The 16,415-nt window shown below is 37.4% G+C and overlaps 4 protein-coding genes across 4 annotated transcripts; 3 read left to right on the plus strand and 1 right to left on the minus strand.

The window, feature by feature from the left end:
• The first annotated feature begins 1,851 nt into the window (after positions 1–1,851).
• On the plus strand, positions 1,852–2,649 carry LOC123756673 (ctenidin-3-like). The gene is made up of 3 exons (XM_045739903.2): positions 1,852–1,928; positions 2,058–2,382; positions 2,552–2,649. Exons 1-3 carry the CDS (start codon positions 1,926–1,928, stop codon positions 2,563–2,565), a joined length of 342 nt encoding a protein of 113 aa, XP_045595859.2. The 5' UTR covers positions 1,852–1,925; the 3' UTR covers positions 2,566–2,649.
• A 2,514-nt stretch (positions 2,650–5,163) lies between these two features.
• Positions 5,164–6,376, minus strand: LOC123756677 (uncharacterized). The gene is made up of 3 exons (XM_045739907.1): positions 6,270–6,376; positions 5,848–6,112; positions 5,164–5,262 (listed from the first exon to the last, which is right to left on the minus strand). The coding sequence occupies exons 1-3, from the start codon at positions 6,270–6,272 to the stop codon at positions 5,249–5,251; spliced, it is 282 nt and encodes a 93-aa protein (XP_045595863.1). The 5' UTR covers positions 6,273–6,376; the 3' UTR covers positions 5,164–5,248.
• A 3,288-nt stretch (positions 6,377–9,664) lies between these two features.
• Positions 9,665–10,437, plus strand: LOC123756676 (uncharacterized). Its single transcript, XM_045739906.2, has 3 exons — positions 9,665–9,711; positions 9,857–10,166; positions 10,335–10,437. Exons 1-3 carry the CDS (start codon positions 9,709–9,711, stop codon positions 10,346–10,348), a joined length of 327 nt encoding a protein of 108 aa, XP_045595862.1. The 5' UTR covers positions 9,665–9,708; the 3' UTR covers positions 10,349–10,437.
• Positions 10,438–15,677: 5,240 nt separating this feature from the next.
• LOC123757012 (uncharacterized) lies at positions 15,678–16,415 on the plus strand. The gene is made up of 3 exons (XM_045740415.2): positions 15,678–15,722; positions 15,868–16,144; positions 16,314–16,415. The coding sequence occupies exons 1-3, from the start codon at positions 15,720–15,722 to the stop codon at positions 16,325–16,327; spliced, it is 294 nt and encodes a 97-aa protein (XP_045596371.2). The 5' UTR covers positions 15,678–15,719; the 3' UTR covers positions 16,328–16,415.

The following is a 16,415-nucleotide window of genomic DNA, read 5'->3' on the forward strand; positions in this document are numbered from 1 at the left end:
AATCAAGAAATTAAGTTCATAAATGGCCTAGTAGAGTCAAACCCAATATTTGGAGCATTCACGGATACTCATACAAAAGATTACTTGTATAGTGCAACAAGGATTCATAATTATAATTTATGTAGATGCGAAAGAGAAACTAAGTCAAATGGAGGAGAAGGTCTGTATATTAAAGAGGATCTGGTATGCACAGATTTACTAAACTCAACCAATGAGGTGGGAGAGGTAAAGAGAGAAATTAAGGTTGAAATTACGAGCTATTCATGCTCGTGACACCTCTTGGGTGGCTTAATCTTCATCAATCATCATGGTAAGTACAGCCCCTAAAACACATCCCTAAACACCGGCTGTCACTTATAGCCCTACCCTTTTATTCATGTTCCCCGAATAACAGAGTTAGATTCTTGCTCTAACATAAGTTTACAGACGGGTAGAGGGAAGGAAAAAGGCGATGAACCGCACTGACTACTGCATCCCTTCTTTCCAGAGTGAAGGCATTTTTGAAATCTATTTCTATCAGAGCTTTTTCGTCTGTAATGTTGGCAATGTAGGCTCTAGCTGCATGAGCCGCCACCTTACACCCTTGGGATTTGCCAAACCAAAGCTGTTTTGGCTTCAGCATGTCTGCTGCTGCCTGGCTAACTTTTCAAGCAGCAGCCTTAGCGACGAGGCGCCGGAGTGAATTGCCCACAGCAATCGGTCTGATTCCTCTATCCTTTTTCCTCAGGGCACAGAGGGCAGCGCCAAAAATGAGAGGCCGTATGGTCTCTTGTATGTTGCCAGCTAGACATGTGTTGGAGAATCAAGTTAGTTCCACCAGGAGGCCCTGTGCAATGACTCTCAGTGCAGGGTTGAGCATTTGTTTTATGTGGTTGAGTCTTAGCCCTATGAACCCGCCTGCAGATCCTTGTGAGAAGAATAAAGCTGCTTAATGCACCATGGATTCGACCACATACTGGGGTTCCGCTCTTGTGGCACCGACTGGTGGAACACTGTCGTCACGTGGAACTCTGGGTTCAGGTTTTTCTCTCTGGGCTTGTGCTCGTTTTGGCATCCCTGGTGACAACTGTGTCCTCACTGGTCATGACCCTGATCTCTCCGACTGTGTTGCCTTCTATTTTCTTGCTGACTGTTTCTCATATGCCTCGGTTCTGTTGTTTAGACCTGGCAGACAGCTAATATTTGGAGTCAGGCAACAATCACCTCACTCTTATATCACTGTGTGTACCTGAGACATAGGTACCGAATGTATCACAGCGGAAAATCAAAGAAGTACAAATGAAATTTCATATTTTTATTTAATGTCTTTTGAAACATGTGTGTCGTAAATATTATGAATATCGTTGCTAATTATATTTTTAAAGACAGTGAATTGTACAAATTGTATAATATTATCTTGACAACTTGTCTTCTTACAAATTACGTCAGAATTTAGCCATCTGCCCGTATTGCCGAAAACTGACGTAATATGAAAATAAAAAAATGGAAAGTAAATTTTGTATTTTAATTTTCCAAAACAGTAATTTAAGGGTCCTCTGGAAGGTTAGAAGGGCAGGAAATTCTCCTAAAGTTTCAAAATGTCATGAAAAACGTTAATTAAAAGTGTCCTTTCCAAACCTAACAGACTAAGCTGGAGGACCCAAGCAGAAAACGAGGTAGTACATCACTTTCGTGAGCCGATTTCATTTCAAATTACGTCAGGTTTTGGGCATTGCGCGCATACGGGCGAAAAGCGACGGTATTTTCAAAGGACGGGTTGCTTGGAACACTAGTATCAGTAACAAGGAAGTGTCATGAGGAGCAGGGAACCTTGGATGGTCAAGGTTACGGTTGGTGGGAGGCATCGCCAATCCTATATAAGATCCTGCACACCCTCCCTTGGCATCACTCTAGCTTCACTCCTCAACCACACAACTTCCACAACCATGGTAAATGTTGTTATTACCACCTGAGATTTTTTGTAGTGTGACTATCATTGAATACTTCTTTATAATGATCATAGTATTAAACTTACTGTCATCCAAGCCTCAAAATAATGTTACTCTTTCATTTGACAGCGTTTCTTGTCAGTACTGACGGTGTTGGCCGTGATGGTGGCCGTTGCCTATGGTGCTCCAGGCATTGGATATGGTCGTGGCATTGGCGGCTTTGGGGGCGGCCTAGGTGGCTTTGGCGGCGGCCTAGGTGGTTTCGGTGGCGGCCTGGGTGGCTTTGGAGGCGGCCTTGGTGGCATTGGAGGCGGCCTGGGTGGATATGGAGGCGGCTTGGGTGGATTTAGAGGCGGCTTGGGTGGATTTGGAGGCGGCTTGGGTGGATTTGGAGGCGGCCTTGGAGGATTTGGTGGCGGTTTCGGTGGATACAGACGCCGGTATGGTGGATATGGTGAGTATTGCACCTCAGTTTAAACACATACATTAAGAATTAATTATTTTTTTTAATAAAGAATAATAATCTAAATATGCATTGTTAATAAATATGAATAAAATCTTAAAAGGAAATACATCGTAACTGTGAACATAATTAATGAGAAATCTTTACTTCACTATTTCAGGTTATGGCAGGTGAAGCTCCAGGCTCCAGTAGTTGTCTCCCTGCTGCCACCACCATGCAGTTTATATTTTATTTTGTAAAATAAACTGTTCAAAGTCACTTTTGTTTACCTGATTACCTTCTGATGTTGTTTGGTGTTCAGATTAAAGGCTATCATCCATGGTGGGGTTATTTTGAAAATCATATGACCATAACCAATTATCAGCAATACTTTAGGTTACAGATGTGCTCAAGCCTAAATCTTACTTTCAATATATATATAGCGACGAGGCGTTGGAGTGAATTGCCCAGAGCTATCGGTCTAATTCCTCCATCTTTTTTCCTCAGAGCACTGAGGTTAGCGCCAAAAAAGAGAGGCCGTATGGTCTCTGTTATGTTGCGAGCTAGACATGTGTTGGAGAATCTAGTTAGTTCCACCAGGAGGCCCTGTGCAATGTCTCCCAGTGCAGGGTTGAGCATTTGTTTGATGTGGTTAGGTCGCTTACCAACAGTATTTTCATAACTAAACAATACATGTATATAAAAAAGTTTCAAGGCCTTGACAATATTCTCAAACCCAGAGAAATATGGTAAACATAACACATTCTTTAGGGAGAATTTTTTTAATGTGTTATGTTTACCATATTTCTCTGGGTTTGAGAATATTGTCAAGGCCTTGAAACTTTTTGATATACATGTATTATATACATGTATATCATATACATATTTATATGTATATATAGCAGAACATATACATGTTCTGCCCGAAACGCTTTGCGTAATAGTGGCTTTAGGCATTGTATGTACTAGCTCTATCTATAAATCTATCAATTTTTGTAAAATCTCTTGTATGTATGTACCTTACCTGAATAAACATTTATTTAATTATTATTTATTTATTGTTTAGCTATGAAAATACTGTTGGTAAGCTATTAGTTAGAAACAGCCCTCGTAGTGATAATTGTGTCATTTATAAAATACTTTGTAAAGACTGTAATAAGTTCTATGTTAAGCAAACATCTAAAGATTTGAAATGTAGAATTTCGCAACGTAAATACTCTGTAAGACATGGCCAATTGTCTAATGCTTTGTTTGTTCATCTGTCAGAAATGCTCACAAAATTGATTGGGAGATGGTTTCTTCAATAACGAATTGTAAAAGCACGTATAACAGAAACATAATTGAATCTGCTTTGATACAGATCACAAAAGAAAGTAATTTGAACATTAGCAGTGGTTTATATAACTTAGATCAATTTTTAATAGATCAATTAAAAGGCGATCGGAGTAGGGTCATTGAACACATTTGTCTCACTAATTCATTGTAAATATTTACTATCTTATGGTATGATTCTCCATGTGTGGGCCTGTGTGTGGTTATGAATGGGAGCTGCATCGGATGGGCCAATAGGTCCTCTACAGTTTTTGTGCGGCTCATATTTGTGTCCACTTATTGTACCTCACCTCACTCAACCATTCTCTCGTGCCTATATATGTCCAGTACTCGACCTGTAAAACCACTCCTTCTGAAGATGTATTAATATACGAAAGTACTTAAGGAAATTCCTGTTTCAATTTTCCTCCGTGGTCTGACACTGTCATATATATATATATATATATATATATATATATATATATATATATATATATATATATATATATATATAATTTCTTATAAAAAATAGGGAAGGGAGTACCACCTCTGGCTGGAAGAAGGGGGACCCATAGCCTCGGAGGAAACCACACATAACGCATTGGAGGGAATGTAGGTCCCCTCCAATACAGTTTCATTACAAAACATACAAGACAAATGTATATATATATATATATATATATATATATATATATATATATATATATATATATATATATATATATAGAGGCAGGCTGGTATGATCAGGAGGAAATCTGAAAATGCCAGAAGATAGTCTGATAATTCCAGTAGGCGGTCAGATAATAACAGTAGAGAGTAGTAAATATAGAAGGAAGACAAGTAATGTATAGAGACAAACGACCGCTACTTGTGAACATGTGAATATCAAAGAGACATTAGATATATGTGTAGAATAATAAACCCCACATTGTTTGAGTTAGGAAAATGCTATTCGTCAAATATAGACACTGTTCTTTAAAGATTTCCCCATTTTGCTCCCACAAGATAACGTAAGTTCTTAAGGTTTGACAAATGTTAATCTTATTGTTTAATAAGTTGCTGACTTGAGACAGTTAATTAAGAAAGTCAAAGCTGTGTTTGGGTACAAGTGTCAGGATGAACAATTAACCCAGCGAGTTTTCTTCCTATTGTGGGTGTTGAACATGCTGATATGGCGGTATGTACACTCACAAGATGAGTGTCGCTGACCAATAAATTCGCCACTTAGGGGCAAAATTTATTTAATTAAATTAATCAGGTCACGAAAAAACAGTAGGCAGTTAGAAAATATATGTAGGAAGTCAGGCAATACTAACAGTTAGTCAAGCAATACCAGTAGAGTCAGAAATTACGATTTCATAGTTTGTAATACTGGGAGGTAGTTGTATGACGATATGAGGAAGTCGTGTAATACCAGTAGGTAGTTTAGTAATACCAGAAGGTAATCGGTAACTGCAGTAGGCCTTCAGATAAACAACAGCATCACAGTTAAATTTATTTACCAAAGTAATATAAATGAGTGAGAAGACGGGAGGAGGGAGCCAGACACCATCAGACGCCGGGAGCTTCACCTGCCATAGCCTGAAATGATGAAGCGGAGATTTTTCATTAACAATGTAACATATTAATGGGGTAAATCCTTTAATGTATATAATCATATTTATCCTTATTAGAAATTTTAATTTTATACTTATTGAATTTTTTATTAGTCAACATGTATATATCTTTAAGAACTTTATAGGACCCCGACCAGGATTCGAATGCATGATGTCCAGGATCACCCCCAAACGTTCACTGCACCGTGACCACTGCACCATTGATAGACGATCAGTAGTTCGGTTGTCACGGAACTGATATATATATATATATATATATATATATATATATATATATATATATATATATATATATATATATATATATATCTGGTGCAATTATAGGGGCCCACAGCCTCAGAGAAGGGAACACAGAGCATTTATATATATATATATATATATATATATATATATATAGTAATACATTTATATATATATATATATATATATATATATATATATATATATATATATATATATATATATATATATAGTCCATAACTCTTTATTAATAATAATAATAATAATAATATCTTTCATCGCTCATCAAACTTTTTACTGCTATACTTGCCATATCCACCATACCGGCGGCGATGTCCACCGAAGCCGCCACCAAATCCACCAAAGCCGCCGCCAAATCCACCGCCAAATCCACCCAAGCCTCCACCAAATCCACCTAGGCCGCCACCAAAACCACCGCCAAATCCACCCAGGCCTCCGCCAAATCCACCTAGGCCTCCGCCAAATCCTCCAATACCGCGACCATATCCAATGCCTGGAGCACCATAGGCAACGGCCACCATCACGGCCAACACCGTCAGTACTGAGAGGAAACGCTGTACAAAAGTAAAAAAAAAATAGAAAAAACGCATTGGAAAAGTAAAATTTAAATGACATAATGGTAACGAAGGTAAACTATTGCAATTATGAATAAGCGATCAGTGACAGACACACAATATATTAAATACCACAAGTCGTAATAGCAACATTTACCATCGCTGTAGAAGTGTGGTTGACGAGTAAAGTCAAAGTGATGCCAAGGGAGAGTGGACAGGATCTTATATAGGACCAGTGGCGTCTCCCACCCACTTTAACCTTCATCAGACCACCTTTCCTACTACGTCTTGAGGCAATGTTGTAACATTATTATTCCTTCAAGGGGAGTGAGATTGGCTACTCATGATTTCAAACAGTAAATTTTGTTTAGCGTATTTACTCTGAAAAAAGGTATGTTATGATTAATAATATTAATTATTAGTATTTTGTAATACAATTTTTTATTTTACAATAATTATTATTTGTATTTTGAATTCACTCATATTTTTATTATTTATTATCCTATGTGTAATTTTACTATTTATTATTATTATTATTATTATTATTATTATTAATTATGTATTAATTATGAGAGAGAATGTATTCTGTATTTTATTCCGTATTTAATGCATTGTATTTTATCAAATCACCCCAAAGAATGAGGTGATTTGATAAAACACTATGCCCAAGATTACCATCAGGATGATGGGGTAAATAGCTTCGGCTACCAACATCTTTTGAACGGTCGTGATGGTCGAGTGGTGAAGGTGTCCTGGTGTTGTCAACACCAGACTGACGGTTTTGATCGGCGTTTGTTAAGAAGGTTAGAGCATTTAAGTATGTGCTGTGAAAGGGAAGAGTCAACAGCAACAAAGCCAGGACCAAGCTTCATGTAACACTTTGTTGCTGTTAACTCTTCCCTCTCACAGAACATACATAAATGCTCTAACCTTCTTAACAAACGTGATCTGACTTTTAAGCTTTGCCCTTTTTTCTTATTCTTACCCCCTTTTCTTATTCTAACCTTTCTTCTTATGCTTATGTTCCCCTTATTCTTACCTTCAACTTTCTTTCCTTTCATCGTTTTCTTATCTTTCGTGATATTCTTACCTTTCTAGCTTATTTGCTCCTGACCTCTCATCTCACTCGCTTGCCTTATTTGTCTGTCCCTTGCTATCTCTCCATTACAAGACTTGATAATGGTCCAGAACGGACCAAAGCGTCGGCGTCATCTTCTGATGTGTGGTCTGGTCACCACGCATGAAATACTTTGCAATTTAATCCCGTAGAACATTGTTATGTCTGAGGAAGATTCTTCATCAATGAGATGCATGGCAGAAAAATAAAAATTATATGTACTACTCTGTTGAGCAGAGTAGTTCCGTTACATTTTTCTTCAAACAAACAAAAATTGTTGCACTAATATAGGTAACTAGTTGGCTATCACAAGAGTCACTAAAAAAATATTAGACTATGAAGTGGACTAAATACTGGTACCAGTAGTTTACAAACGTTTAAATGGAATTTCTAGGCACAAAAGTTTAATTGGAATTTTCAGATATCATCATAAGGAAGAAACAAACTCGTCGCAAGACCTTAGTGCTGACTCAGGGTGAGGCTGCTCCGACCAGTTCGTGAGCTATGAAGGTCATTCGCTTTAATTCTCTAACTGAAGATCTTATAATTATATAAACAAACGTCTATGGGTTTGATATAAATTATTAAATGACGAGATTCGTCATTGGTTCTTCAATGATGTGGGTTATCTTTGACAGTTTTCGGAGGTAATTAAAATATCACTCTGCAATTAGCAATTCTCACATACAGTAACTTTTCCCTAAGCAGTTAGTAAATATAATATTTGTTTATACCGCAATATATATGTTGTAGTATAATCCAACGACTATGTTACACAGTCTACCGAGGTAGAACAGAGTGGTTAGGATGTTGATGGGTTTTCCTGGAATGGATATGGGTGTTACTGACCTTCCGCATCACAAGTTTGTATCATATGCATGATTGTCAATTGTCTAAGTAAAGTTCCAAGTGGGTTGTCATAGCCAGAGGGTGGTAATGGGGGACGAGCTCCCATGACCTATAAAATGCTCCTATACGGCATGCGTCTCAAATAGCCTCTGATAACCAAGTCCAACTCCTGGCCTGCACGGGTGGCTTAGTCGGAACTGCTTTTACCGACAGGAGAAGGTGCGAGGGCGTGCCTCTGGCGCCTAAAAACCAGCAGCTCCGGGTAGATGGGACTCGATAGCCTGGGAAGGCAGCCCATCTAGGGGAAGGAAACCCCTGATTCTAAACCTCCGCTGCCTTACAGCCATACCCCTTTTTTGGGAAAGGCTTCAGGAGTCAACCTCGAGCAAAAATCCGGAGTTGGAGCCCCTAAGGCGGTTCGTTGTTGACGTCGACCTCGTTCTGGCAGCTCCTGCGACGTTGCTGGAACCATGTGTATTGGCATTTGCCTTTCTATTGGATAATTTCAGCAACGTGGAGAGGGGAGACCTGCTGCATTGGTAACAGCTTCTCCATATCTACCTACCCAGGCTTTGCGCCCAGTCAGGGCGCAACTCCATAGTCTTTAGACTGAAGGATGCCTACTAAGTAAAGTTCTAGATCCCTTGTCACATATTTCTAGAAATAACATATCACCATTTTTTTTTTTTTTTTTTTTAGAATTTGTGAGAAACCAAGGAACAGGTGAAAGTTGGTATGTTCCTGGGTATACACGTCCATTTCTCACTAAATATAAAAATTCCTGATACACAAAAAGGCTTAATGAATTAGTTGTAACTTTCTCAGTTGTTCTTTGAGTGCTTGTGTTCACTTGAACCTCCTCAATTAGCACCTAATGTGTGTGAATCTAGTAGGTCATTTATTTAAAATACACAGCCTAAATACATTTAAAATACCAGGAATATCAGACCCTCAGCTTTAGTCATGTATTAGGAGTATCAGAATTTCAGTTTTAGTGATGTATCAGGAATATCAGAAGCTGAAGTTAAGTGGTATCAGGAATATCAGAACCTGAAGTTAAGTGGTATCAGGCATATCAGGTCTTCAGTTTTAGTGAGGTATCATGAACATCAGAACCTAAAGTTAAGTGGTATCAGGAATATCAGATCTTCAGTTTTAGTGATGTATTAGGAATATCAGATCCTAAGCTTCAGTGATGTATCAGGAATATCAGACCTCTCAGTTCGAGTGATTTATCAGGAATATCAGAACGTAAAGTTAAGTGTTATCATGAATATCAAAACCATGGGTTTTGATATGAAACCACACTACACCTACTCTTCGTTTATATACCCCATGTGTCACACTGGAAAACCCATGTCACAGTGAATGTTGTTTTGACAAATATATGTCGAAAATATTATTATCATCTTTGCTAATTATTTTTATAACGACAGTGAATTGTACAAAATGTATAATATTATCTTGGAAAACTAGTACCAGTAACAAGGAAGAGTCGTGAGGAGCAGGGAAGGTGAACTGCTGAAGGTTACGGTGGGTGTGAGGCATCGCCGGTCCTATATAAAGTCCTGTACATCCCTCCCTTGGCATCACTCTGGCTTTACTCCTCAACCACACACCTTCTACAACAATGGTAAATGTTGTTATTACCACCTGTGAATATTTGTAATTAACAATTGATCAGTTGCAACTATCAATGATTACTTCTTCATAATGATCATAGTATTAAACTTACTGTTATCCAAGACTCGTAATAATGTTACCCTTTCCTTTGACAGCGTTTCTTGTCAGTACTGACGGTGTTGGCCGTAATGGTGGCCGTTGCCTATGGTGCTCCCGGCATTGGATATGGTCGTGGCTTTGGGGGCGGCTTTGGCGGCGGCCTAGGTGGTTTCGGTGGCGGCTTTGGAGGCGGCCTGGGTGGCTTTGGAGGCGGCCTCGGTGGCTTTGGAGGCGGCCTCGGTGGCTTTGGAGGCGGCCTCGGTGGCTTTGGAGGCGGCCTCGGTGGCTTTGGAGGCGGCCTCGGTGGATTTGGTGGTGGATTTGGTGGCGGTTTCGGTGGACATAGACGCCGGTATGGTGGATATGGTGAGTATCGCAGCATCATTTAAACACATACATTAGGAACTATATAATTTTCAAATAAAGAATATGAATCTATATATTCACTGATAATAAATATGAATCAAATCTTAAAAGAAAATACGTTGTAACTGTGATCATAATTAACGAGAAACCTTCACTTCTCTACTTCAGGTTATGGCAGGTGAAGCTCCCGGCTCCTGTTGCTGTTTGTCTCCCTGCTGCCAACCAACATGCAGTTATATAATATTTTTGTAAAATAAACTGTTCAATGGCACTTTTGTTAACCTGACTACCCTCTGATGTTGTTTGGTGTTCAGTTTAAATGCTATCATCCATGGTGGGGTTATTTTGGAAACCATATGACCATAACCATTCATCAGCAATACTCTAGGTTAGAGCTATGCTCAAGCCTAAATCTTACTTTAAATATATATATATATATATATATATATATATATATATATATATATATATATATATATATATATATATATATATTTATATATATATATATATATATATATATATATATATATATATATTTATATATATATATATATATATATATATATATATATATATATATATATATATATATGCAAACAAGCCTGAATGGTCCCCAGGACTATATACAACTGAAAACTCACACCCCAGAAGTGACTCGAACCCATACTCCCACAACTGGTATGTACAGGGACGCCTTAATCCGCTTGACCATCACGACCGGACAAAAGGAAGTGATAGCCGAGGCTATATGAACCACTTCCCCGCCGTTCACTTCAGTTGTATATAGTCCTGGGGACCATTCAGGCTTGTTTGCATTTGTGTTCCTCACGTGTGCCCCAAAGAATGAGGTGATTTGATAAAATGCTATGCCCAAGATTACCATCCGAGTGCCGGCGGGGAAGTGGTTCATATAGCCTCGGCTATCACTTCCTTTTGTCCGGTCGTGATGGTCAAGCGGATTAAGGCGTCCCTGTACATACCAGTTGTGGGAGTATGGGTTCGAGTCACTTCTGGGGTGTGAGTTTTCAGTTGTATATAGTCCTGGGGACCATTCAGGCTTGTTTGCATTTGTGTTCCTCACGTGTGCCCCAAAGAATGAGGTGATTTGATAAAATGCTATGCCCAAGATTACCATCCGAGTGCCGGCGGGGAAGTGGTTCATATAGCCTCGGCTATCACTTCCTTTTGTCCGGTCGTGATGGTCAAGCGGATTAAGGCGTCCCTGTACATACCAGTTGTGGGAGTATGGGTTCGAGTCACTTCTGGGGTGTGAGTTTTCAGTTGTATATAGTCCTGGGGACCATTCAGGCTTGTTTGCATTTGTGTTCCTCACGTGTGCCCCAAAGAATGAGGTGATTTGATAAAATGCTATGCCCAAGATTACCATCCGAGTGCCGGCGGGGAAGTGGTTCATATAGCCTCGGCTATCACTTCCTTTTGTCCGGTCGTGATGGTCAAGCGGATTAAGGCGTCCCTGTGCATACCAGTTGTGGGAGTATGGGTTCGAGTCACTTCTGGGGTGTGAGTTTTCAGTTATATATATATATATATATATATATATATATATATATATATATATATATATATATATATATATATATATATATATATATACATATATACTGAGAAGAGGAATGCGCCTCTCGATTTACATATTTCTAAGCCTGTTTCTTATACCTAATAAACTTTTGCTATATACCTATATATAATATATTAAATGCAGCATTTGCATTATATCTAATATATATATATATATATATATATATATATATATATATATATATATATATATATATATATATATATATACAAATATATCAAATTTAGAACACTTACCCAACTGGAGACTCGAACCCTAGCCAGCACAGATGCTTCACAGCAACTGGCAGAGCTGGTACGCCTTTAACCCACTACACCAAACTCAGACCCTTAAAAGAGATGGAAATTTCGGAGTATTTTAATCTCCTCTTCCCCCCCCCCCCCCTCTAAGTATCTCCACAAATTGCTTACAGGATGGTTAATGTCATCCTGAAAGAATTCTTTACTCCTGAACATAAAACTCGACAAGAAGTGGAGTATACCTTACTGAATATACATCCTCTTGGAGAAATTATGGATGTGTTATTAATAATAATAATATTATTATTATTATTATTATTATTATTATTATTATTATTATTATTATTATTATTATTATTATCATAAGAAACACTCATGATTTAAAACCAGTAATAATAAAATATTTAATATAATATTATTGAAGCAGTAAATACTATTGTGGGAAATATGTTAATAATTGGAATTTAACATATCAAACTCAATTCGACGAACATATAATTTCGACGACACGTGTAGTAGCTTTCAGAGACAGTGTTCTATAAAACAGTTTAATAGAACACAAACTGTTTTATAGTGCACATTAGATAAAATTGCTATCATTAATCGAACTTTAAATACTACTATATCATGTGAACGGAGGTGTTGATTCACATCAAAAACTCACATATAATTTAATAAAAAATATAAATACCTTCCGAACATAAGCAAAGACAAATAACTTACCATAAAACTCATCGATTATTATTTTGGTTGCCAAATTTAATGGAATTATAATTTTTACTAATGACTTATGAAGTAGACTGACGATTGGTCACAATAACGTGGCTGAAGATATGATGAGCAAACGACACATCAGAAATTGATGACTAAACTGCACACCAGAAATTGATGACCAAACCATATATCAGAAATTGAAGAAACGACGACTTTTCTGTCTATTCTTGACCATTATCAAGTTTTGTAGTCGAAAGATTGGATGTATGTTGTTTAAGACTCAGTTACTGGGAACTAAAAGTTCCAAGTAGCACAGGCTATGGTGAGCCCGTAATAAGCCAAGCTTTCATGAATTTAATTTTTTTCTGTTTTTCTTATGAAATGATAAATCTATCCATTTCATTATGAATGAGTTATTTTTATGTTAATTTGAGTTAAAACTAACATAGCTATATGACCGAACCTAACCAACCCTACCTAACCTAACCTATCTTAATCTAACCTAAACTAACATAACTAAGTCAACAATTTATGTTCTTAATATAATATAATGATAATAATTTAAAAAAAGCAATAGGAATTTTTTTATTGAAAATAAAGAAAATCACTCAGCCTATTAGGCAAATCGAGCCTTGCATAGTAGGCCAGGAAGTGCATTCTGGCTACTAGGTACGACATATATATATATATATATATATATATATATATATATATATATATATATATATATATATATATATATATATGTCGTACCTAATAGCCAGAACGCACTTCTCAGCCTACTATTCAAGGCCCGATTTGCCTAATAAGCCAAGTTTTCATGAATTAATGTTTTTTCGTCTACCTAACCTACCTAACCTAACCTAACCTAGCTTTTTTTGGCTACCTAACCTAACCTTACCTATAAATATAGGTTAGGTTAGGTTAGGTAGGGTGGGTTAGGTTCGGTCATATATCTACGTTAATTTTAACTCCAATAAAAAAAAATTGACCTCATACATAGAGAAAAGGGTTGCTTTATCATTTCATAAGAAAAAAATTATAGTAAATATATTAATTCAGGAAAACTTGGCTTATTAGGCAAATCGGGCCTTGAATAGTAGGCTGAGAAGTGAGTTCTGGCTACTAGGTACGACATATATATATATATATATATATATATATATATATATATATATATATATATATATATATATATATATATAAACGCACTTATACCCACTGCACCATACTCAGAGCCCCAAAAGAGGTAGGAGTTCTGGGGTATTTAACTCCCAGACAACCCATCCTCTCCAGGCAATGGTATAGTGAGAGGCAATTGACGTTTTCCATCAAGCCTTGTTATATGGGAGAACACGTGGTCCATGCTGTTATATTCTCCCATATAACAAGGCTTGATGGAAAACGCCAATTGCCTCTCACTATACCATTGCCTGGAGAGGATGGGTTGTCTGGGAGTTAAATACCCCAGAATTCCCACCTCTTTTGGGGCTCTGAGTATGGTGCAGTGGGTATAAGTGCGTACCTGCCATCTTGGTGGCCAGGGTTTAAGTCCCCTGGTGGGTGTTGGGTGTCTAAAAGTTTCTATACTTCTATGCAAGGCCCAATTTCCTTAATAAGCCAAGTTTTCCTGAATTTATATATTTTTTTAATTGTTTTTTTATGAAATGATAAAGCTAGCCATTTCATTATGTATTCGTTAATTTTGTTAAATTTGGGTTGTGACTAACGTAGATATATGACCAAACCTAACCTAACCTACCCTAACCTAACTTAACCAAACCTAAACTAACATAACTAACTCAATAATTTATGTTCTTAATATAATATAATAATTATAATTCAAATAAACCAATTGAAAACAATTTATGGAAAATAAAGAAATTTATTCGGCCTATTAGGCAAATCAGGCCTTGCATGGTAGGCTGAAAAGTGCGTTCTGGCTACTAGGTACAACATATATATATGTATATATATATATATATATATATATATATATATATATATATATATATATATATATATATATATGTGTGTGTGTGTATATATTTTTTTTTGTATCAACCCATGTATATCTTGTAACCATCAAATACATAATAAAGCACAAAAAAATAAAAAAGGAAGGGGGTGGTAGGAGAAAAGCACACAGAAACTGTATTGGAGGGGATCTAAACATTCCCTCTAATGCGTTATGCGTGGTTTCCTCCGAGGCTATAGGTCCCCCTTCTTCCAGCTAGAGGTGGTACTCCCTTCCTATATTTAAAAAAAAATATATATATATATATATATATATATATATATATATATATATATATATATATATATATATATATATACCATTAGTAATTGTGTAACTAGCGTTAATGCATTGTTATTTGCTTAGCTAAACAAACTAGGGGGTTCAATTCTTGAACCGATTATGTGCCTCTGTAACCCTTTCCACCACCTCCCACAGGATGGGTATGGGGTGCATAATAAAGAAAGAAGAAAATTCTGCAACAAATAAAATACCTCTCACGGCGGTTTTGGTTTGTTGATGGGGTTAAGACCTGTCAACCTGAAAAGGGTCATTAAGGCTACTCAAGTGTGTTTACTGACCAACCAGCAAGTATACTTTAGTTCTGGATATTGTCTAGGATTAAAGTAAACTCACATTGTGTATACATCTAGAAACAGTGGACACCTCTTTGTTTATATACCCCATGTGTCACACTAGAAAACCAATGTCACAGTGAATGTTGTTTTGACAAATATATGTCAAAAATATTATTTCCATCTTTGCTAATTATTTTTTTAACGAAAGAAAATTGTACAAAATGTATAATATTATCTCGGAAAACTAGTACCAGTAACAAGGAAGAGTCGTGAGGAGCAGGGAAGGTGAACTGCTGAAGGTTACGGTGGGTGGGAGGCGTCGCCGGTCCTATATAAAGTCCTTCACATCCCTCCCTTGGCATCACTCTGGCTTTACTCCTCAACCACACACCTTCTACAACAATGGTAAATGTTGTTATTACCACCTGTGAATATTTGTAATTATCAAGTGATCAGTTGCAACTATCAATGATTACTTCTTCATAATGATCATAGTATTAAACTTACTGTTATCCAAGACTCGTAATAATGTTACCCTTTCCTTTGACAGCGTTTCTTGTCAGTACTGACGGTGTTGGCCGTAATGGTGGCCGTTGCCTATGGTGCTCCAGGCATTGGATATGGTCGTGGCTTTGGGGGCGGCTTTGGCGGCGGCCTAGGTGGTTTCGGTGGCGGCTTTGGAGGCGGCCTGGGTGGCTTTGGAGGCGGCCTAGGTGGCTTTGGAGGCGGCCTGGGTGGCTTTGGAGGTGGCCTCGGTGGCTTTGGAGGCGGCCTCGGTGGATTTGGTGGCGGTTTCGGTGGACATAGACGCCGGTATGGTGGATATGGTGAGTATCGCAGCACAATTTAAACACATACATTAAGAACTAAATAATTTTTTATTAAACAAGTTTTAATCTACATATGTACTGATAATAAATATGAATCAAATCTTAAAAGAAAATACGTTGTAACTGTGATCATAATTAACGAGAAACCTTCACTTCTCTACTTCAGGTTATGGCAGGTGAAGCTCCCGGCTCCTGTTGCTGTTTGTCTCCCTGCTGCCAACCAACATGCTGTTATATATAATTTTGTAAAATAAACTGTTCAATGCCA

The sequence above is a fragment of the Procambarus clarkii genome, chromosome 26 (genome assembly GCF_040958095.1).
Source record: "Procambarus clarkii isolate CNS0578487 chromosome 26, FALCON_Pclarkii_2.0, whole genome shotgun sequence".
Classification (NCBI taxonomy): Eukaryota; Metazoa; Arthropoda; class Malacostraca; order Decapoda; family Cambaridae; genus Procambarus; species Procambarus clarkii.